The sequence below is a fragment of the Rhinoderma darwinii genome, chromosome 9 (genome assembly GCF_050947455.1).
Source record: "Rhinoderma darwinii isolate aRhiDar2 chromosome 9, aRhiDar2.hap1, whole genome shotgun sequence".
Lineage (NCBI taxonomy): Eukaryota > Metazoa > Chordata > Amphibia > Anura > Rhinodermatidae > Rhinoderma > Rhinoderma darwinii.
The window spans coordinates 42,523,010-42,547,159 of record NC_134695.1 but is presented as its reverse complement, the minus strand read 5'-3'; the positions used below and the strand labels follow the sequence as shown (position 1 = coordinate 42,547,159).

The 24,150-nt window shown below is 43.6% G+C and overlaps 1 protein-coding gene across 1 annotated transcript; it reads right to left on the bottom strand.

The window, feature by feature from the left end:
- Positions 1-743: 743 nt before the first annotated feature.
- Positions 744-23,230, bottom strand: SLC38A8 (solute carrier family 38 member 8). Its single transcript, XM_075836746.1, has 10 exons — positions 23,042-23,230; positions 19,477-19,675; positions 19,237-19,393; positions 12,491-12,592; positions 10,140-10,197; positions 7,371-7,485; positions 5,484-5,631; positions 4,278-4,477; positions 1,925-1,976; positions 744-935 (listed from the first exon to the last, which is right to left on the bottom strand). Exons 1-10 carry the CDS (start codon positions 23,228-23,230, stop codon positions 833-835), a joined length of 1,323 nt encoding a protein of 440 aa, XP_075692861.1. The 3' UTR covers positions 744-832.
- Positions 23,231-24,150: the final 920 nt, after the last annotated feature.

Sequence of the window (24,150 nt, the reverse complement as noted above, 5' to 3'; positions counted from 1 at the left end):
GAGTAACCTGTTTAAAAAAAAAAAGAGGTTCGTACTTACCGAGAACTTCCCGGCCGTTGCCTTGGTGACGCGTCCTTGGTGACGCGCCTCTCGACATCTGGCCCCACCTCCCTGGATGACGCGGCAGTCCATGTGACCGCTGCAGCCTGTGCTTGGCTTCTGATTGGCTGCAGCTGTCACTTGGACGGAATTGTCATCCCGGGAGGTCAGACTGGAGGAAGAAGCCGAGAGTTATCGATAAGTCAGAACTTTTTTTTTCTTTACACGTTCACGTATATTGGGATCGGAAGTCACTGTCCAGGGTGCTGAAACAGTTTAACTCTTTCAGCACCCTGGACAGTGACTGTCTCCTGCCGGGTTCGGTCAAAACAAGTTCGGCCGAACCCGGTGAAGTTCGGTTTGCTCAGCTCTAAGACACTCCGTTCGGATGTTTGTAAACAGAAAAGCACGTGGTGCTTTTCTGTTTACATTCAGTTTGACAGCTCTTGCGCGAATCACGCAGTTCGCACGGAAGTGCTGCCGTGCGGCATGCGTGGTTTTCACGCACCCATTGACTTCAATGGGTGCGTGATGCGTGAAAAACGCACGATTATAGAACATGTCGTGAGTTTTACGCAACGCATTCACGCATTGTCCCATAGAGTAATATAGGTGCGTACGACGCGCGTGAAAAGCACGCGCCTATATTACGCTCGTGTAAATGAGGCCTTACCTGATGTAGTTGAACGACGGGAAAAAAATAATTCTGGAAATAACAATTTAATCTTTCAAAAGCATATAAATAAAACACAGAAGAACATGTGACATTCACCGGCTCCTCAGAGGCAACATCTCAGAACTTGTGTAGAAGCTCCATAACGGCGATGGTCGTGCTTTGCCCAAATATGAAGGCTCCGCAGAGAACGGAGATGATTCCCCAGACAATGAGGCAAGATCTGCAAGACAGGAGACATTGTACCAGCCGTAGGAAATAATTACTCCACCAGCACCCAGATGAGCCATGAAATGGGCGGTAATGTACAAAACCTCATATGGAAAAGGTAAAAATGATAAAAGCCGTAGTTAAAGGGGTTCTATGTGAAGACTAACATGACGGAAGACTGCGGCAAGAACCCACCACCTCTTTTACTCCTCCCAGGACGTATTGTTGACTGAGCTGCAACAAAATGCAATGGGACTGTAATGTGTTATTCATTCAACTCTGCGCGCGCCCCCCCCCCCCCCCCCCTGATCTCCAAGGTAATATTGAAGTTGCATAGATCATTCTAGCAACCCCCCCCCCCCCCCTAAAGTGTGGCGATGAAGGGTTACTTTAAATTCCTGATCAGGTCAGACTTTCTATAACCCTGCAGGTGTCACATATGAATATAGACAAATAGTGGTGCAATTGTCTATAGCAACCAGTCAGATCACTGATCCTTCCATTGCAGGTTAGAAAGTGATGTGATTTGGTTGCTATGGACACATATCTGGATAGCGGACACGTTTACCGATTGTATCAATGCGATACATGTATATGGGTCGAGAGCAAGAAAAGATTCCCCTTATGTTTACTACTAAATGAGAGCTCTAACTTTTCCCTAAAAAAATGGTTTTATGTATAAAAAAAAAAAAAAAAAAAAAAAAAAAAAAAAAACTTATTTCATTTGTTAAAAGCTGCCACCATTGGCTGCTCCCCAAAACCCATGCATGCTGACGTCACATATACTGCTTACATGACATCATCATGTAGTACACATGCAGTGCTAGAGCCATTAAATAATACGGTCCAGTGACTGGCTGACATAACGTTGTCCATGCTACTTTATAGGGCAGCAGCTTTAATCTATAAAGTCTGTTTGGTCCCCGAGGAAAATCATTGAGCCCAGGTAGAGCACTCAGGAGAATTCATACACATAGAAGTAGAACCTGTAATATCACTCACTTTTTCCTCTGATCCATTACTTCAGTTTCCATAGCACAAATTAGACACAGCCCTATAAATGACAAAGTACACAAGTAAAAAAAATATAGGCATGATATGAAGGTCGCTTACATAAAACTCTACCCATAAAAAAAGCTTCTCAGCTCCCGGACCTGCCATTTCTAGGGTATGCTTCAGCTTTCTCTTAACATTTATGTGTCAATGTCTAAATCTATGTACTTGGTGACATGTATTTTTCCCTCCCATCACATACTAAATGAGAAAACACTGGGGAACACCGACATGGAAAAGGACTCCAAATATCATGGGATGCATCAAAAGGGGCACAGACGCACATGACGAGAATAGGGTCCTGCAACTTTATAAATCTCTAATAAGACCACACATAGAATATCGTCTACTACAGTTTTTTACTCCAGTGCACAAGAAAGACATAATAGATCTTGAGTGGGTTGAAAAGTGGGCAACAGGTGCATCTAAACGCTCATGCCCCCCCCCCCCCCCCCCCAACCGCTTCATGGCCGACGGCCCACAACTTTCAGCAGCATCTGTGGGTCTCTTAAAGTGTAGGTAAATGTTTGACAAACTTCTGACATGTCAGAAGTTTGGATTGGTGGGGGTCCGAGCACTAAGACCCCCACCAATCGCTAGAACGAAGACGCTGAAGCACTCGTGTGACCGCTCAGCCACTTCGTGTCTGTTCGGCTTTTTCTGGAAATGAATGTATCGGTGTACGGACTCAATAGAAAGTCTATGAGCCCGTACTCCGATACATCGGCTTTCCAGAAAAAGCCAAACAGAAACAAAGCAGCTGACCCCCACCAATGTCAGAAGTTTGTCGAACGTTTAGCTACACTTTAAGTGACCCATCAATGCAGCACTAGCAGCCGGGGGCTTTGCTAAGTTGGTTCCGATGGGCCGTTCTGAAAAATGGCCGCGTAAAAAAAAACGGTCGCGAAAAAGAAGTTCAGGTCACCTCTTGGGATGTTTTTGGAGTAATTTTTCATTGACTCTATAGAAAACAACTCCCAAAACTGCTGTAAAAAACGCTGTGAAAATCACGAGTGGCTTAAAAAACGTCTGAAAATACGGAGCTGTTTTAAAGGGAAAACAGCTCCTGATTTTCAAACAGCTCCGTATTTTCAGACGTTTTTGACTCAGCGTGTGAACATACCTTAAGACTACGACCCCTATAGCTCCGCCACTGGATAGGATTAGATATATGACCCAGCAGACAGTATCACACAGGGTAGACTTAGATACTAGGCCCCAGCAGGCAGTATTCTTATACTTACCCTTCTTGCTCCTGAACCGGGTCCAGTGTGTAGTCCTGACACCATTCAGCATCACAATGTCATCTGCGGTGCACATAATGTCAAGACGCTGAAAGGCGTCAGGACTCAGTGCTGCGCCAAGACCGGAGTCCGTAGAGAGGTGGGTAAGTATACGGTGTGGTCCCTAAGTAATAAACTAGTTACTACAGCAACTGTGGATAAAAGTGGTGTCATAGGCCCCCATGGCTTCGGGGGCCGGTCAGAATTGCGACCTCTATAGCTAGGGCGCTGCAACTAAATAAATAAATGGAACGGGTGGACTACAGTACCCAGAAATATTATAAAAACTAGAGTTGTTTGGTTTATAAAAGACAGCTTGGGGGTAACCTAAGGCCGGGTTCCCACGTATCGTAAACGCTGTGGAATATCTGCAACGGAGTTCTGTGGAAAAAAACGCAGCATTAACATTAATAAATTGACCTGCGGTGCGGAATTTAATTCCGCAGCATGTCAATTTAGGCTGCGTTTTCATTGATTTTCCCCATTGAATTCAATGGGGATGCAAAACCCGCAACAGAAAGCCACGTGTTGCAGCTTTTGCACGGTATTCGCAGCATTTACGCCGCAAAAAAACAAACACGTCATCCAAGGAGGCTGGAGTGCATTCTGGGTATCACATGGCCTGAAACATCATCGAGGGAGGCCGGAGCGGACGTCAGATGTGGGAGGGGGTAAGTATGTGCGTTTAATTACGCTGTGGAATTTCCGTCCGAAAAATCGCACCACGACGTGGTGTGATTTTTCAGACGGAAAGTTCTTCGGGTTCCAGGGCGGATACGCGGTGTGGTTTTTGTGCAGCATATCTGTCCCGTGGGAACCCGGCCTAATAATGTATAAATATATCACAGGTCAATACATCCCCAGGACTGTAGCTATAACAAAGAGGCATCTTCTACGTCTGGGACCAGCATCGATCTCATTCATGGTATATCCCGTGGAACACAAATGTACGTTACTCTCCTATGACAATATTCATTAGTAGGATATTTGGTCCGGGGTGGTAGGAGGAGTAATCTTACCTGGGAAGATAAAGATGAAGAAAGCGCTGATTCCCCCTATGACTGAGATGATCTCGCTGATGTCCGGCACAAACAATGCAATGATGAGTGTCACCAGGATCCAGAGTACAGACAGCGTGACCCGAACAAACCTCTCATAGGAAGCCGTTACATATGTAGTCATGTATTTGTGATCCAACCAGGCTTCTTGAAGAACGGATCTGGGGAACAAAAAAGGGGAAAATTGTGGATTCTTAAGGGTAGGAACACACATGGCGTAAACACTGCGGATTTTCCACAACGGATTGATTGTGGAAAATCCGCGTGTTATAGCAGCGTGGGTGAGATTTCAGCAAGTCTCGTCCCCACACCGCCCAAAAGAAACGCACAACTTGACGTGGGGTTACTTCAACCGCAGCATGTCAATTAATTCTGTGCATACGCAACTCTTCTGTTGCGGGTTTACCCATTGAATTCAATAGGGTGCTCACACGTGGCTTCATTTAAAAGAGATATTGCGACTTTTAAACATACCCCTATAGGGGAACACATATAGCGGCTGCATAACTGAGCGGGCATAAGGTTTTTCCATAAATTGGTATAGTTTTTAAATGATTGTTAATGTCCGTGCGTTATTGCAGGTTCAACAGCTGTTAACCTAGAGAAAAAAAACGCAGACATTTACATTTAAACACAACAGCGATTTACGGTAAAACGGCACGTTGGCTTGGGGTTTGGCCGCTACGTCTGTCCTCACCCTAAAAGGAGACACAGGCCGGGTCATATGGAGTCCTCTGTAGGTTGTGACTCCAAAGCTGCTGCTGGCAATGCTAGGAAACCTCTCATGTACAGTCAGGCGAACAATTACTCATTAACGGGGGAGTCTGGTTTACAAAACCTATTTTCCGGGGCCGTGACCAGGAGTAGGCAGACCGGGCGCTAAAGGAGGGAATGTGCAATTTATGGGTTTCAAAATGCAAATGCTTGAGGATTCGCTTCTCCTGCAGGGGAGGTGAACAATTGCCACTGATTTCCCCCAGAGATTTCAGCTGACCGCTGGGGGTCCCAACAGCAATACCACCTTGGATCAGCTTATTGTCAGAGGGCCTTCACATTGTACAAAGCAGGGAGCCCCTTTAAGGAGCCTGAAGGAATCCCTAGTGGAAAATCACAATAGGAAACCGCAGTCGCCAACAGTATGATAGTTGTGCACCAGTAGACTCTCACCGTCCAAGAAGAAGTATGATCGGGTAGATGGTGATAATGGAGATGGCAAACAGAAGCCGGGCTACTATGACAACGGCATCATCCCCTGGGTAGGACATCAGGATGTCAGCTGCTACACTTTCACCAAATGTAAGGAATCCGTAGATGCCTGGAGGTGGAGGAGGGGAAACAAGAAAAAATAAAAAAAAGTTCAATAAATAATGTTGTCTAAGGATCAGCATAACACTGCACACTTGTCCTAAGGCCGGATTCACACGAGCGTGTGCGTTTTGCGCACACAAAACGCGGCGTTTTGTGTGCGCAAAAGGCACTTAACAGCTCCGTGTGTCATCCCCGTATGATGCGCGGCTGCGTGATTTTCGCGCAGCCGCCATCATTATGACACTGTATGTTTATAAACAGAAAAGCACGTGGTGCTTTTCTGTTTTCATTCATACTTTTCACTGCTGTTGCGCGAATCACGCGCGTCCCACGCAAGTGCTTCCGTGTGGTGCGCGTGATTTAAACGCACCCATTGACTTCAATGGGTGCGTGATGCGCGAAACGCGCACAAAGAACGTCATTTCAGACGTATTTGGCGTTGTCGTGTACCCTTACAATACTTATTTTATGAGTCTTTGGTACGTCCTGATTTACCCAACAATATTCAACAGAACACCAACATCAGGGTTTTTTTGTTTTTTTCACATTTTTTTTTAGAATTTACAAATTCTATAAGTTACATTTTAAGAGGGGCTTTCCCTGCCATTAGTAAATCCTTTTTTTTGGCACCATTTTAGTGGCGAAAAAAAGTAGCGAATTTAGATGCAAGGATTTTTTGTGTAAAAATTTGACTTTATCCACTTTGTACGCACAGTTTGGCAGTTCACCAAAAGGGGCGTGGCTTAAATAGAGGCAGGACTCCACGGCCCAACAGTAACTTTTACGCCAAAAAGTGGCAAAAATCTACAACCGCTCGAGGCTGCCATACATTTCAAAGTCTGGCTCACGGACATCACAAGATGCAACTAATTTATTAAGAAGAGTGTGCCACTTACTAAATTATTTGCATCCTATGGCTACGTTCACACACAGCGTATCCATCCTGGCGGTCACAGGGAATTCCTGCACAAAAAACGGCACCAAATTCTGCTACAGTTTTTCGGCCGGAATATCTGCTGCGGAAAACTGCACGTTTAAAAAAATAAACAACAACACCACATGCTTATTCTCTGACATCCCTCAGCCCGGCCTCCTGGGATGATGTTTAATCCCATGTGACCTCTGCAGCCTGTGATTGGCTGCAGCAATCACACGGGATGAAATGTCATTCCAGGAGGCCGGCCTGGACGAAGAAGCACAGAATTCTGGGTAAGGATAATATTTTATTTTTGTCTGAGTTGCTGTTTTTCCGCAGCAAAAAAAACGCAATATCTGCTATTTGTTGTGGGTTTTACCTCCCCATTAAATTCATTGGTGAAAACTTGCAAAACAAAAGCAGCGATTACACAAATACAATTGACATGCTGCGGGTTAAAAAAAACGCACCGCAGGTCCAATTCTGAGCGGTTTTTTCCGCTCATCATTTTTCGCAGCGGTGGATGAGATTTGTTCAAGTCCCATCCACTTTGCTGCTATTGTATTATGCTGCCGATTTTCCGCAACTAAATCCGTTGCGGAAAATCTGCAGTATTTACGCTCTGTGTGAACTTACCCTTACTGCTACTGGCTGCTGACTGGCATATGAAACGATATAGTCTTACTACAGCTGGCCCAAAATCAGAAAATAGCAGTAAAAATAAGTTCAAATCTCTACCACACGAGGGAACGCAACACTCCGATCAAATAATAGAAATTATATTTTATCCACATGATATAATACAGATGTGTTGTTTTTTTTTTTTCTACCTGTTAGAGAGTAAATGAGCAGACAGATCAGCATGGACACCACCGACACCGCAACCCAGTTTGATAGACGTTTGTTCTTCATACTGCTGTAGATGGTAATACAAGCTTCATGGCACTGGGAGACCGGAACAGAACATTGCTTAAAGGGCGTCTCCACAAATAATTTATTTACCCTTTTCCCATATTAGTATATTTTAAACATATATACAGGACATTTTGCTAGTCGGTAGAGATCACCATTGACAAACTTTGCTTGCGATGTGACACCAGTGTTGGAGGAGGGGGCAGCATGCTTCATCTAAATGTCTAAAAGTAAAATTGCAGGTAGATGGAGCAGTAATTCCGCTAACGCTTCATCTAGACGTCCATGTGACCAGGGACGGTTAAGTACGAGGTAGTCGACCAGGACGCAGAGGATGGTGGAGCTTCATGGAGCCTCTGGCCTGTACACTTCCATTCGTAAGTGGTCAGCATGATACACCGGAATGAGGAAAGAAAAATGTTATAGAATCCTTGTCTACGGCATCCTTGGCTTACTTGAGCATACACCGCGATCCAAATTATTATGCAAATGTTATTTTTCGCTGATTTTCCTAAATAGTCGATGCAAATGACAGTCAGTATAATCTTCAAGCCATCAACCGTTGGAGTATAATGCAAATTTTATTGAACAAATCTCCTAATGATAACAGATTTTTTTTTAGAAGTAAAAAAACTCAAAATGCACTGTTTCAAATTATTATGCACAACAGAGATCAAAACATTTTAAAGGTTGTAAAGAGAACTAAAATAGTCATTTGTTGAATTTGCAGCATCAGGAGGTCATATTTACAGAAATCAAAAGCTCTTTCCATCAAAAAAAACTTAACAGGCCAAGTTACATGTTAACATAGGACCCTTTCTTTGATATCACCTTCACAATTCTTGCATCCATTGAATTTGTGAGTATTTGGACAGTTTCTGCTTGAATATCTTTGCAGGATGTCAGAATAGCCTCCCAGAGCTTCTGATTTGATGAGAACTGCCTCCCACCCTCATAGATATTTTGCTTGAGGATGCTCTAAAGGTTCTCAATAGGGTTGAGGTCAGGGGAACATGGGGGCCACACCAGGAGTTTCTCTCATTTTATGCCCATAGCAGCCAATGACACAGAGGTATTCTTTGCAGCATGAGATGGTGCATTGTCATGCATGAAGATAATTTTGCTACGGAAGGCACGGTTCTTTTTGTACCACGGAAGAAAGTGGTCAGTCATAAACTCTACGTACTTTGCAGAGGTCATTTTCACACCGTCAGGGACCCTAAAGGGGCCTACCAGCTCTCTCCCCATGATTCCAGCCCAAACATGACTCCGCCACCTCCTTGCTGACATCGCAGCCTTGTTGGGAGATGGTGGCCATTCACCAACCATCCACTACTCCATCCATCTGGACCATCCAGGGTTGCACGGCACTCATCAGTAAACAACACGGTTTGAATATTAGTCTTTATGTATTTCTGAGCCCACTGCAACCGTTTCTGCTTGTGATCATTGTTTAGGGGTGGCCGAATAATAGCTTTATGCACACTTGCAAACCTCTGGAGGATCCTACACCTTGAGGTTCGCGGGACTCCAGAGGCACCAGCGGCTTCAAATACCTGTTTGCTGCTTTGCAATGGCATTTTAGCAGCTGCTCCCCTAATCCTATTAATTTGTCTGGCAGAAACCTTCCTCATTATGCCTTTATCTGAACGAACCCGTCTGTGCTCTGAATCAGCCACAAATCTTTTCACAGTACGATGATCACGCCTAAGTTTTCTTGAAATATCCAATGTTTTCATACCTTGTCCAAGGTATTGCACTATTTCACGCTTTTCGGCAGCAGAGAGATTATTTTTCTTTCCCATATTGCTTGAAACCTGTGGCCTGCTTAATAATAGGGAACGTCCTTCTTAAGTAGTTTTCCTTTGATTGGGCACACCTGGCAAACTAATTATCACAGGTGTCTGAGATTGATTACAATGATCCAAAGAGCCCTAAGACACAATACCATCCATGAGTTTCATTGAAAAACTAATAATTAAATGTTTATGACACCTAAATCCAATGTGCATAATAATTTGGAACACGGTGTATACCAAGTTTACCCGTACAGCCAAGGGCCCTGACATCTGCCCTGGTTCACCTTGTGACAACGTCACCCCAGAAGATACAGCAGGGCACAATAATGACAAAAAGCTGCGTCATGCTCTGAATACTGGTACCTTTTTGAGGGTGTAGTAAGGGCAGGATGGTGGATCATGGACAGTTCTATTACAAAAGTGTTAAATGAATATGAATTTTGCTTTGTTTTTAGGAAAATCCAAATAAAATGCAGAATTTAAAGTGAAACGCCACCTTTACAACAGCTGCACTGAATCTTTTAGGGAATTCAGGGGTGTACAGCGTAAAGGGGAGGCAGCAAAATATAGATTATACCTGAGCCGCCAGGTTGTAATTTTGGCAGCCAATTCACCTACACTGATCCATAATACCAGCCACTGTACTACCATCATATTAGACAAATCGCCCCCATAATAATAAAGCGATTTTATATCAGCGACTTGTTATTTGTACAAGTTACTCCAAATGTGAAGATTTAAGCCCCCACTACTACCCCTAGTTTCTGTGTCCCTGGAAGCACCGTTACCAAATAACACTGAGCCCAGTAAGGAAACATCTGCATGCTGGGCATGTAATCCTCCCAGGGGTAGTAGTCCATAAATTTACATTGTAATGCATAAAGTTACCTGAAAGCCGAAGCAGATAGTTGGGATCACACTGAACATTGAAGCCAACGACGATGCGCTGAAAAAGAGCAAAATAAACAATGCTATAAGAGTCAGCGCTCCCTCTGAACCACCAAAAACCACCCCACATATATATGTTGTACAACTGAGACTTTTCAGGGGACTTTAAGCCTAAGGTACGGGTAAACCCTAATTCACATTCTGCCAGGGAATAGGGTAGTAGAGGGCCAAGCAGCTGAGGTGGGTGGGAGGGGGTCACCCCTAACTGTAAAAGTTGGCTCAGAGGTGTAGTGACTGATCACAGTGGATGATGGAGAATGAGAGACAGCAAATATTGGGTGTTGTCACCATTTGGGGGGGGTCACGGTTAATGATGGAAGATCACTGGGAAACCAAGGGAAGGAGGAAGAGACGCCGGAAAGAAATGCTCTTTGCATGTCGTGGTGGAGAAAGGGTCTCATCCATTCCACGTTTTACTAGAAGTCCCTATGGTTACTTGCTACAACTTTGTTGGGAATAGCTACTTGGCGACTACAGATCACTGCGGCCCCCCCTCCCCACTACAGATCACTGCGGCCCCCCCCCCTCCCCACTACAGATCACTGCAGCCCCCCTCCCAACTACAGATCACTGCGGCCCCCCTCCCCACTACAGATCACTGCGTCCCCCCTCCCCACTACAGATCACTGCGGCCCCCCCTCCCAACTACAGATCACTGCGGCCCCCCTCCCAACTACAGACCACTGCGGCCCCCCTCCCCACTACAGACCACTGCGGCCCCCCTCCCAACTACAGATCACTGCGGCCCCCCTCCCAACTACAGATCACTGCGGCCCCTCTCCCCACTACAGATCACTGCGGCCCCCCCCCTCCCCACTACAGATCACTGCGGCCCCCCTCCCAACTACAGATCACTGCGGCCCCCCCTCCCCACTACAGATCACTGCGGCCCCCCTCCCAACTACAGATCACTGCGGCCCCCCTCCCAACTACAGATCACTGCGGCCCCTCTCCCCACTACAGATCACTGCGGACCCCCCCCCCCACTACAGATCACAGTGCCCCCCCCCCCCCTCCCCACTAAAAATCATTTAGTCACTATTGATAGATGCAGTCGGAATAATTCAGATTGCAAGAAAAACCCTGGAACCTCCACCGTATAAACCGAGCCTTATGTGTGAGGTGTGATCGGCATCTGTCCCATTGTTGGGGACATGAAGACAGACAGGAGGAAGTCGATGCCTTTGAAGCCCATATGGATCTCATATGAACATGCTGAGTACAGTATAAGGAATCTCTTTATAATCTTAGTTGACATATGGGAAAAGATTATCTGATTTAAGATTATTAAATCTTCATATATTGCAGGTATTAATGCCGTCTTATCTGGTGCTTATTTTTAACTGTTTGGGAAATGAATGTCGTTTCTGCAGGATTAATAGTTAAACAGCAGAGAAGATAAAAGGGTATTAAAGCCGAATGATGTGCAGTAAATGGCTAGAGAAAACTTGGATGAGAGTGAATTCATATTTAATACCTAAAAAAGGGTTACCCCCCCCCCCCCCCAGAAACAGCGCCACTCTCGTCCATGGGTCTGATATTGCAGCTGAGCCTTATTCATTTAATGGGATGAACTGCAATACCAGACAAAGCCCATGGACAACAGTGGTGCAGTTTTTGGGAGGAAAAAAAAAAAACCTATTTATTTTCTAATCCTGATTTTTTTTTTTCTTATTTGCCAGAATCCCTACCTTTACAAATTACAGAGGTTCAGCTAATATTAGAAAAACAGATGCAAGTAAAGGAAATTCCACACTTCTACATCAGCCAAATCCCTTATTTGTAAAAGTAGAGATTTGACTGGTCATTTTATATTAGCGAATGTACGTATTTACAGCAATTCCCTAAGTTCACCTTTGCCTCTAAAATCGCATTATTTTATTCACGATTTGGCTCTGTGTGGGCAAAGTATGTCATTATGACATTATGTGGGTAGTACATGGCACCCTCATGGCACAATATAGATCTCTGGGTGCACATGGCCGTAGCGGATCACGGACCGTGCACACACTAAACGTGCATTGATTTCAAAGAGCGTGGACCGCAATTGCGGACCATGTAATGACATGTCCTATTTTGTTTGCGATCCGGGCTATGCACGGATCATGGAAACCACGGTTGTGTGCATTGGCCCATAGGTTAGCAATTGCGGATAGTATACGGCCGCATACGCATGGTCGTGTGCATGAGGCCTTACTGCGCAAATATGAATTTTATGTTTGATTGGTTGGGATCAGGGATGAGTATACCATAGCCGCGTTTACTGAGGAGGTTTTGACCCGTGTACTCACTTAGAAGAATACTCCCGTTTATGGATGACATTATGCTCCGTCAGGTAATACTTCACAATGATCACCACAGTCAGGTAACATGCAGCCAGCGTTCCAAGAATACTGCATGGGAAAACGCACACAAATTCCAAATTATCAGTATCAAACATTCTCACCAGAACCCTTCTTAAAAAAGTCACATTTCAGATTTTACCATTATCGTATTGGATCCTATTTTGCTTTCAAGCTTCTATATAGTAAAGCTGTCCATAGAGAATGTGTACTGTCCTGGCGTATGCCACTAAGGCCTTATTCACACGGCCGTGTTGGGTCTGTGAGACATGAACCGTATGTCGGCTGCATATCCCGGACCGAACGCAGTTCAGGGAGCCGTACTCCAAGCATCATCGTCATCTGCGACGCTGTGATTCGCTGCCACCACGCAGGAAACTGTCCCGTACTGAAAATATGATTACAGTATGGGATTCCCGCGGGGAGGCAGGGACACCTAGCGCCATACATAACTAGGACGCTTATTCATGCGGCTCTGCGAATCAGACCTAATGTTATCGTATCCGCTGAGTATGTGTGTATGGGGGCCGATCAATGGACCTCAATTCTCTAGATAAGCAAAAACATGCTGCCACTTATCCTATCCCACTATTGAAATAACTGACAGACTTTAATGCTGGCTATAGGTTTGTATGAGTCTCAGTCTATATATATATATATCTCGCAGCGATCACGCCGCAAAAAACGCAACTCAGGAAAAAAATATCTCATACTTACCCAGAAGTCTGTGTTCCTCCCTCCAGCGCGGCCTCCTGGGATGACGTTTCATTCCATGTGACCGCCGCAGCCAATCACAGGCTATAGGGGCGGTTACATGGGATAAAACACCATCCCAGGAGGCCGGCCTGGATGATGTCAGAGGGCCGGCCTCCTGGGGTGACGCTTCATCCCATATGACCACCACTGCAGCCAATCACAGGCTGCAGCGGTCTCCTGTGATGAAACGTCATCCAAGGAGGCTGGCCTGCTAGCAGGCCGGCCCAAGCGCTGCAGTTTTCCGAAGCAGAGATTCCGGCCGAAAAACTGCACCACAGTTTGGTGCGTTTTTCACCCGGAATTCTCTGCGGCGCACAAGGTGGATACGCTGCGTGTTTTTACGTAGCATATCTGCCCTGTGTGAACGCAGCCTTACTGTCTGAAATAAAAAAACTTTTGTATACACATTAAAAACTTATAATAAAAATGTGAGTATTGCAAAGTCCCACCAAGGAGCCACTATTAACCCCTTAGTGACCAGCCTAATTTAGGCCGTAACGACCAAGCTATTTTTTAAGTTTTTCATCATCTTATTCAAAGAGCTATAACTTTTTTTATATTTGCGTCGACATAGCTGTATAAGGTCTTGTTTTTTGCGGGACAAGTTGTATTTTTTAATAGCACCATTTTGGGGTACATATAATTTGATTAACTATTGTTGACTTTTCTTTGGGGGGGGATAGAAATAAAACAGCAATTTCGCCACTCTTTTTTGCATCCCAAAATTACGCCGTTTACCGTGTGACATAAATAATACAAATAACTTTATTCAGCGGGTTGTTACGATTGCAACGATACCAAATGTATATAATTTTCTTTTGTTTTACTACTTTTACACAGTAAAAATAATTTTTTTCAAAATTATTATAAGTTGTTTTTTTTTGCAGGACGACTTGTAGTTTTTATTGGTAGTGTTGTAGTATTTGAGTACATGCGTCTTTTTGATCACATTTTTTTTAAAGTGGGATGAACAGAAAACAGCAATTCTTGCATTGTTTATTTTATTTTTTCAGTGTAAAACGGCCTAGCAGGCATTAAAGGGGTTGCCCACCTTCTGACAACTGTTGAGGTCATCAGTATGTCATCGGTGCAGGTCCGACGGCCGGACCCCGCACTGATAAGCTGCTCTGGTGGCCTGCGTGCACCGGATGTTGTGGCACATAATGCTATGTACGGAGCCGGAAGCAGTTGGCTCTGTACATCGCATATCGGCCGTGCTGCAGAACTGCAGGTCTCTGCTCCTATTCACTTGATTACAGTATTGCAGCTCGGCCGCTACTCCGTGGCCGGAGCTAACTGCTTCCGGCTTGTACGTCCAGTGCACGGAGCCACCAGACCAGCTGATCTGTGCGAGGCCCTGGTGTTGGACCCCCACAGATCATGTACTGATGACCTATCTGGTGGATAGGTCATCAGTTGTGAGAAGCTGGAAAACCCCTTTAACTAGAGGCAGACCTGGGGGCCCCCCCCTGAGATCACACTGTGGAGTGCCGATGGGGTGAGCGAGGGAGCGCCCTCCCTCCAAAACCACTCAGATACGGTGCTCGCTATTGAGTGCCGCATCTGAAAGGTTAAACCAGCAGGATCAATGCGGATATCGATCCCTCCCGCTCAAGCAGGTCTGAGAGCAGGGTGATTTACCTGCTCCTGGTGGTGTTTATTCCGATGCAGTACCGTAAAAAGGCTACTGCATCGGAATAAAGCCCGTTAGTGACTGCTGTAAAAACACCTATGGGCGGTCACTAACGGGTTAAGTATATATTAAGGAATTGCCTAAACAACAACTCCTATTTTTCGTGAAATGACGTGCAGGGCTGCAAGAAATTTTAAATTCTCCTCAGTTGTCTTGCAAACTTTTCAGTAGAACAGAATCTAGTTAGGCAATTCGCTAACATGTTCCCTAAGGAAAAGGTAATATCAGACAACCCCTTTAAGGCCCCATGCACACGACCATAAAAACGGCCGTAATTATGGGCCCATAGACTTCTATTGGCCACGGGTACTTTCCCGTTTGCTTACGGGAAGGTGCCCGGACCATTGAAAAATATAGAACATGTCCTATTTCAGACCGCAATTACGGCACGGGCAGGCACATAGAAGTCTATAGGGCTCCCGTAATTACGGGTGGCTACGTGTGTGCACCTGCAATTACAGGCGACGTCAGGGGATTCCCCTGTCTGAAGGCTCATGGCAAAGCAGAGAAAACGGGTCTGTAAATACGGGTGGAATACGGGTGATAACGGACCCGTATTTACGCCAGTATTTACAGGAGGGAAAATATAGGGTCGTGTGCATGGGGCCTAAGGCTAAGTTCACACATAGCGTAAACACTTTGTTTTGCATTTTCAGCAAGAGAAATTGACATGTTGCAGATTGAGAATCCGCACGTCAGTTTCCACACTTCTTTTTTGCAAATTTTCATTTTCAAATCTCATCCACTTTGCTGCTACTTATACGCTGCAGAATTTCTGCATGGAAACTCCGGATGGAAATTCTGCAGTATGTACCCTACACGTGACGTTAACCTAAAAGTGACTCCATTTTAGACCTCTCATTCTATAGATCTATTGTAATAAATAAGAGATCGGAGTAGAGAAAAGGCTCATTCTCGCTGTGAACCAACCGGGAGAGCTGGATCGGCAACTCAGAAATTCATTTATTCAGACCTGTGCATTCCATGGCAAATTGCAAACAGCATCATATATTATAACCATGCAATGAAACATAAATTGGGTCACTTCTCTGGGTTTCATTTTTATTTGGGACAACTCATTGCTTGGAGATATATGTGAAACTATGAGAAAAAGGTTGAAACGACCTAGATTTTATGTGCTAAAATTAAGTCATACACACTGAATAAACATCGCCTAAAGGCATCTGACCAACCACCCAGTGACATATCTCCTGACAATATTCTTCCTGCTTGCCGAACTCTATATTAGATCATATATTTTTTTGGGAGAAATGATATGAACTAGTATACAGAACATCCTGCAATGTAGGTTTAAAGGAAAATGATACTAGATACACTCAGCAAGACGGTTCAAGGGTTTTGATTTTCAGAAAATTTAAATTGTGTTAAAGGGAATGTGTCATCAGAATATTGTCATTTTTTTTATTTACAGAGTTTTTATTATAGATCTACTATTCAAATAAAAATTCAGTTTTCACACTTGTCACGGGACAGGCAATTTGACGACATTCCCTGTTTTCTGCAGCTCAATTGTCAGCTTTGCTGTGTAGACTAAGACGCAGTCAGCAGAGGGTGCGGGATTTAATGACAGATGACAGCTTTATTGTATTGCTGGAGATAAACACCTAGATAATGCAGGATAGTAAAGGCCCTTTTACACGGGCCACTTATTGGGCAAACGAGTGTTTATATGAACGCTCGTTCCCGATCCTTGCCCTGTGTAAGCAGGGCAACGATCATCCGATGAACAAGCAAACGATCGTAAAGGGAGTGATAGTACATAGGAAAGATTCTAGGTTTTTTTAAATCCACTCACGATTGTGGCTTCAAAAACTGCGCTGTGTGAATATATTCTTATAGTGTATTGATATTCCTCTGACAATTAACTGCCATTCATTGCCAAAAAGCACACACACCTTGCTGCACTGTCTATACAGACAATACAGGAAGCAACCAATACGCCCGCTCCACGAAAGTTTTATAAAACAACAAACAATATTTCTCATCTATATACGATTAATGAAATTACAATTAAATATATGAGACTGTCCCTTTAAAGAGCATAAACATTTAAATACAAGCCCGAGTCGTCCTCTTGTGTAGTCTTTGGGAACAAGACACTTTTTGGCATTTTACACAGCTATACCTTCTGTGTACTCCGTCTCTCCCCCCACTTCACCTTGTGAGCAATAAAGCATTTGAAAACGTAGAATACGGTGAGTGCGGCTCGATTTCCTTCTTGATTCATTGTGATACCTTTTTTTTAGTATGGTAAAATTATTTTCACGTTTTCTTTACTGTTTTTTTTGGCATTTTAACACACAAAGGGGATCTATTTATAGTTTTTCCACTGTGAATTACTTTATTATTGTTCTACTTCCACTCTTTTGTTTCAACTTTTTTTTTTCATTTTGTTTTTTTACACACATCTTTCCCCTATAAAAAGTTGTTTTTGCATTTTCAGTTACAACGGAAGGCATCTCTGATAATGTGACAACTGCCCGTGTCAGAGCAGAGCGAAGTCTTGTTAGACCTATGACTGCATAAGCATCCGAGCGGACGTTATTCTGGAGCACCGTAAAACAGCTAGAGCTTAGCGGTTGCATCACATGTCTGACAGTAAAGTGCAGACATAACCCTTAAAGAGGCTCTGTCACTACATTTCTAGAGATAGGTGTGGGTCACAGAGGCTAAGTGTCATGTATACACCTATTGTTTCATTAATGGTAGATTTGTGACACATTTGTGTGATCAGTATTATTTACATTATATAGGCCAATACTTAAAGAGTCTCTGTCGCCACATTATACGTGGCCTATATTGTACATGATGTGATCGGCGCTGTAATGTAGATTACAGCAGTGTTCTTTATTTAGAAAAACGATCATTTTTTGACGGAGCTATGACCTATATTAGCTTTATACTAATGAGTTTCTCAATGGACAACTGGGCGTGTTTTACTATATGGCCAAGTGGGCGTTGTGGAGAGAAGTGTATGACGCTGACCAATCAGTGACCAATCCGCGTCATACACTTCTCTCCATTCATTTACACTGCACTAGTGATATAGCCTCATATATACACACTATAACTTTACTGCAGTGTCCTGACAATGAATATACATTGCCTCCAGCCAGGACGTGATGTGATGTGTATTCAGAATTCTGACACTTCGCTAATACAATCCCGACACTACAACACAGGAAGCGTAATCTCGCAAGATTACGCTGTAAACAGTCATTTCAAATGAGATTACGCTTGCCTTGCTGTAAATATCACAGAGACGCTACAGAACTGGTCAGGATTCTGAATACACATCACGTCCTGGCTGGAGGTAATGTATATTAACTGTCAGGACACTTCAGTAACGTTAGTGTGTGTGTATGTGGCTGTACATAGTGATATAGCTATATCGCTATCTGCAGAGTAAATGAATGGAGAGAACTGTATGACGCTGATTGGTCACTGATTGGTCAGCGTCATACACTTCTCTCCACAACGCCCACTTGGCCAAAAAGTAAAACACGCCCAGTTGTTCATTAAGAAACTCATTGGCATAAAGCTAATATAGGTCATAACGCCGTCAAAAATGATCGTTTTTCTAAATAAAGAACACTGCTGTAATCTACATTACAGCGCCGATCACATTATGTACAATATAGGCCACTTATAATGTGGTGACAGAGCCTCTTTAAGTATTGGCCTATATAATGTAAATAATACCGATGACACAAATGTGTCACAAATCTACCATTAATGAAACAATAGGTGTATACATGACACTTAGCCTCTGTGACCCACACCTATCTCTAGAAATTTGCTCCCCTAAACCCCGTTCTAGCTTTTTGTGCTCACGCTGCCTCCCGGCCACTTACTGATTACATGGTCGGGAGTTACGGAAACAGTGTAACTCGCTGTGCTATGCTATTTCCAGTAATTCCCATAGACCTGAATAGTAGTTACGGAAACAGCGCAGCTCGCATGCTACGCTGCTTCCCTAACTGCCATTCACTACTATGGGAGTTACGGAAACAGCGTAACTCGACCACGTCCCGACCAAGTAATCAGGAAGTGGCCGGGAGTCAGCGTGAGCACAAAAAGCTAGAACGGGGATTATGGGTCCCTGTTCTAGGGATCGGTGCAGGTCTCAGAGGTGGGACCCGTATCTGACATTTCTGACATATCCTGTGGATACGTCATAAACGTCCTTCATAAGAAAACCCCTTTAAGGGTGGCAGCCACTCACCTTGTATATTTCTGAAAGCTGATTTCCTTGGGGATGGAGAGTGGAAGGATCACTACCAGGCAGAGGAGGCTCATGGCTAATCTTTCATCCAAATACCATGGTCGCAGACTTTCCCCCATGGAGTCTGTGGTCATATTCCCATGGAGAGTATCACATACTGTGTAAAGGAAGAATTGTATTATACATAGGACAGTACATAGGACGTGTCTTCCATAGAACATGCCATCAATTATAACTTACATTTTTCCAGCTGATCCTCTACCACACGGAGAAAGGCTACAGAGATCATGAAGAGATTGAATATAAAGCAGATTCCACAGAGTTTTCCGATAGCCGGGCCACAGACATCTCTGACTACACCTTGGTATGTAGAATTGTTACTGAGGGATGAAGCGTATCCAAGGATTACCAGACCACTGATCAGAAAGATGAGGGAAGCCTTCATGATAATAAGAGAGATATGTAGGATTAGGGAACAAAGAAGGTGAAATTTAATGGACTAGTTCCAGTATGCGGGTCCTAGAATATCCGATATATGACACTACTAGCCATACAATGGTTGCTGCAGTTTGCATTACTACAGCTTAGTTTACGGTCAATAGGTTGGGGGGGCAGTCCTGACTTTGCTAAGGGGCCCTATGAATTCTAGTCATGCCCCTGACTACTTGTTAGAAATGATTCCTAGGGACTTTATTCTAAGGGTGACCCGCAAAAACAAGTACCATGGTGACTTTAGTAGAGTGAACACAATACTAGAAGTCACCTATGTAGCTTAGGCACCTTTGTAATATAAACCTTAGGCTCTGTTTACATCTATATGTCGGGAATATTCCCCAACTTATGCCAATATATATATATATATATATCGTTTTGCGGTGGCCAACTCTATAGGAAACCACCACAACAGAGGCCAAAAGGACACTCTTTTAGCCTCCGTTGGGTAAATAGGGGTCTATGGCTACATTCGGCATGTGCTGCGGTAGCTTTTCCAGTGTATACGCTCAACGTGTTCACAAAACAAGATGTGAACATAGTCGAAGACATATTATATATTGTTGTCCCTTCTTTATCTGCAACCAGCAGTGCAAATAATGAAGGACTTCAGGGGTACTTCCACGGACGAATATAGGTATACATACACTATCCCCAATATAAGAATACACTATATGACATTAGTGAAGGTTAAAAATAAACTTCAGGTTATGAAATTCTTAGTATTTATATGTCCTTAAATTGCACAGAAGCGAATAAGCCAATGAAGTGATGTATGAACACATACAAGTGTAGGTTTCTAGAAATTGAATGCAGAAAAAAACAGTGGGAAAAACGTAGCAAAAAAGTGGGCCAAGTGGCGCAGTCAAGGCAAGATCCTCCAAGAAATACTCATACTATAAAAAGAGCAAAAGAGTGCAACGGCATTAAAAAAAAATGGGACAGGTTTGAGGGACCATATTTTTTCCAACGGTAAACATTGGTAATTCAAGACAGGGTTGCTGCTTCATACCAGAGCTGTTGCTTCCTAAAGCAGAACAACACTCAGATGGAGTGTAAGCTCACAGCATGGAATATTACTCTTAGGCCAGGTTCCCATGTAGAGTAAATGCTGCGGAAAAAAGTTTAGACTTCCACAGAACTCCCCGCTTCTTCCCCCAAGTCCATTCTCCTGGGATGACGTTTCATCCATTGTGATCGCTGCAGTGGTCACATGGGCTGCAGCGTCATCCAGGGAGGCCGGACTAGAAGTCACAGTAGGTACGCCCCACCATGACAACGGTCGGGGTAAGTATGAACGTTTTTTTTTTGGGGAAGGGTTTTCCGCCAAAAAAACGTCACCATAATGTGATGTGGTTTTTCAGGCGAAATGCGCTGTGGGATTCAGGTCAGATACGCTGCGTAGTTTAACGCAGCGTATCCGACCCGTGGGAACCCCGCCTAAGGGCTAGTCCACATGTGGCGTAAATACTGAGGATCTTTTGCAACGTATTTCGTTGTGGAAAATCCACAGCATAATACTGTAGCAGAGGAGTTGATGAGATTTCAAGAAATCTCATCCACATGCTGCGAACGTGATATGCAGAGATCCGCACACAAATTGACCGGCGATTCGATTTTTTAAGCCGCAGCATGTCAATTGAAGTTACAGAAATGATAGGTAATTTGTTGCAGGTTTTCCCCATTGAATTCAATGGGGATCTCAAACCCGCAACAGTCAAGTGCTGCGACTTTTGCAGCGGAATCCCAGTGATTACACCACAAAAATCGCAACTTATAAAAAAAACGTATACTTACCTTGGACGTTCTGCGGGCCTGGCCTCCTGGGATGACCAATCACAGGCTGCAGCGGTCTCCTGGGATGAAGCGTCAGCAAACCGACTAAAGCTGCAGTTTTCTGCAGCGGACATTCCGGGTGAAAAACTGCACCACAATTTGGTGCGGTTTTTCGCCCGGAATTCCCTGTGGCCACCAGGGCAGATACACTGTGTACCTTTACGCAGCATATCCGCCCCGTGTGAACCAGGCCTTAGAGTGGATTCACACACCGTAGATTTTGTTGCAGAAATGTCCTTGTTTTTGCAGCAGGTGCATGAATTTCTGCAAGTTCCATTCAGGTGAATGGAACGGATTTTCAGTCGCAGAAATTTCTGCCACAAAATCTGACGTGTGTGACTGCACCCTAAAACCTCAGTGCAGCCCACACCAGGTAAGCAAGATATTTACTGTGTTTGTATGAGAATGAGAAATTGCTGAGATGTTTCCTACAAGGCTGGATTCACACATTGCATATTTGTTGCACATTGTTATGCAGTTTTTTTAACCAAAGTTCTTTCCTTATATTTTACATTCACTTTTAAACTACTTCTGGCTTTGGCTCAAATCTGCAGCAATATCTGCAGCAAATACGCGATGTGTGAATCCGGCCTGAAGTTCTGATTTCTGAGGATTCTGACTTCGGAGGAAGGGGACATTGTGTTCTTACTTATAAATCAATGAAGAAGGTCCAAAACAGATGCAGCCCATGAGATCAACACTCAGAGACCAAACATATGAGCTAAAAGTCTTGTGCTTTGTTAATTGGGTTTTATTTTTTTTTATTTTTTTCCTTTAAAAAAAAATGATGGCTAAACAAAGTGTTAAAAAAAAATAATACATATATATATATATAATTTTTAAAAAAAATGTAACTATTATTATTTGGTTTTGTACATATTAGCCCTGTATAGTCGCTATTAGTCATGGAAAGAAGGACAACGGTGGTCACCTTGTTGCTTCCATGACCCGATTCCAGTGTGAGGACCTCACCAAACAATCTACTGTAAATTTGGTCATTGCAATTTCGCACCCTTGTACAATAATTCTGAGAAATAAGTGCATATATTATAAAGGGTTAAATGAGCGGCATGGGGCTGTATGGCATATAATTTAGACTAACCACAAGCAATGACTTATCGGGGGATTCCAGATCATGTCCAGTCTCACTGCAGATAGGACATGGTAATAATACAATTCTATGGTCCATCACTCAAGTCCAGAATAGAGAAGATTCCAAAAAGTACCCAAATGTAATACATTATAAATCGTACAATAAGCATTTAGAAAATATACCATAATGTAGCAACCAAAAATAAAGTAAGAACCAACCTATGTTGTTAAATACAGGATCATATGGACAAGCCACCAAAAATTGTAAGGACCCTTAAAGGAACGGGAGCCCATCTAGGTTATTTTTAAATATGAAAATGAACCCATCACAGTGAGGAAGCATTGAAGGGTAAATGTCGCGGTACATTCAGACACCATTACTTACCAGTTCCACCATGACCGCTGTCTGCATCCCACCTGCTCTGTTAAATGCCCAAGGAAAGTTAAGGAGTCCGGCTCCTAGCGCAGACTTTAACATGATAAAAATGGCTCCAATGGAGGATAAATTGGGGGTCCCACATTCCACACCTGGCTTGGCCAACAAGCTGATGCTTTCTCTAGCCAGTTCCTCCATCCTCAAGACCCCTTTTTTGTAGAGACTGCCACAAGTCAATAGTTGATTTCGAGCTTTTAAGTTCCACTAGAAGGACCTCCCATAATGAAGCCCTAGCTAGGCCTTTTTGTTCTAACTTAACCCCTGAGTTCTCAAGACAAAGTGTGAGGCTTGTCCTAATTACCTCTAGTAAAGGAGACACGAGTGAAAGGGACTGTCCATTCAGTTATTGGTCCGCACAAGTTGGCAGGACTGTCCCTAATCCACATAGGAAAGTGCTGGAAACTTAATTAGCGAGATTCCAGTATTAGCTGATTGATCTCACAGGGCTGTGCGAGATACTGACAGGGAGTGTGTGATTAGACGGTCGCCTCTCCGCAAACAGATATATTAACTCTCAGCAGAGTGGGAATTTGTGTGCGGAGACTGAAGTGATCTGCTGCAGGAGCCCTAATAATGCCATCAAAATGTCTCGTGTCACACTGTTATATGTAATAACCCAATATTTTTTCTTTCCCTCCTTTCAAGGGCTAAAACTTTTTTTATTTTTCCGTCAATGTAGCCGAATGAGGGCTTGTTTTTTGCTGGACGAGTTGTAGTTTTTAAAGGCATCATTTATTGTACCATATAATGTACTGAAAAACAGGAAAAAAGATTATTTGTGGTCGATTCCTCCATTGTTTTTACGGCATTCACTTTATATCTGTTTTGTCTCACTGTATTGTAACGCTTTTATTTTTCCATCGATGGAGCGATATGAGGGCTCCTTTTTTGTGGGGCGAGTTGTCAGTTTAATTGGAACCATTTTGGGAATACCAATTATGTTTATTTTTTACTTTACTTTAGGGGAAAACTACGTTTATTTTGTATATTACTATAAATATTATTTAACGGAACAGTGTCACCAAAATTTTTTTTTTTATATCCGTTTTATGTTAGGG

Bases quoted from the DNA above. Each gene is read 5' to 3' on its own strand.
- SLC38A8 (XM_075836746.1), bottom strand. From the start codon at position 23,230: ATGGAGGAACTGGCTAGAGAAAGCATCAGCTTGTTGGCCAAGCCAGGT. The intron at 19,394-19,476 runs GTAAGTTATAAT...TCCTTTACACAG, and splicing joins AGAGGATCAGCTGGAAAAAT to TATGTGATACTCTCCATGGG. The intron at 4,478-5,483 runs GTGAGAGTCTAC...TTTGTTCCCCAG, and splicing joins ATCATACTTCTTCTTGGACG to ATCCGTTCTTCAAGAAGCCT.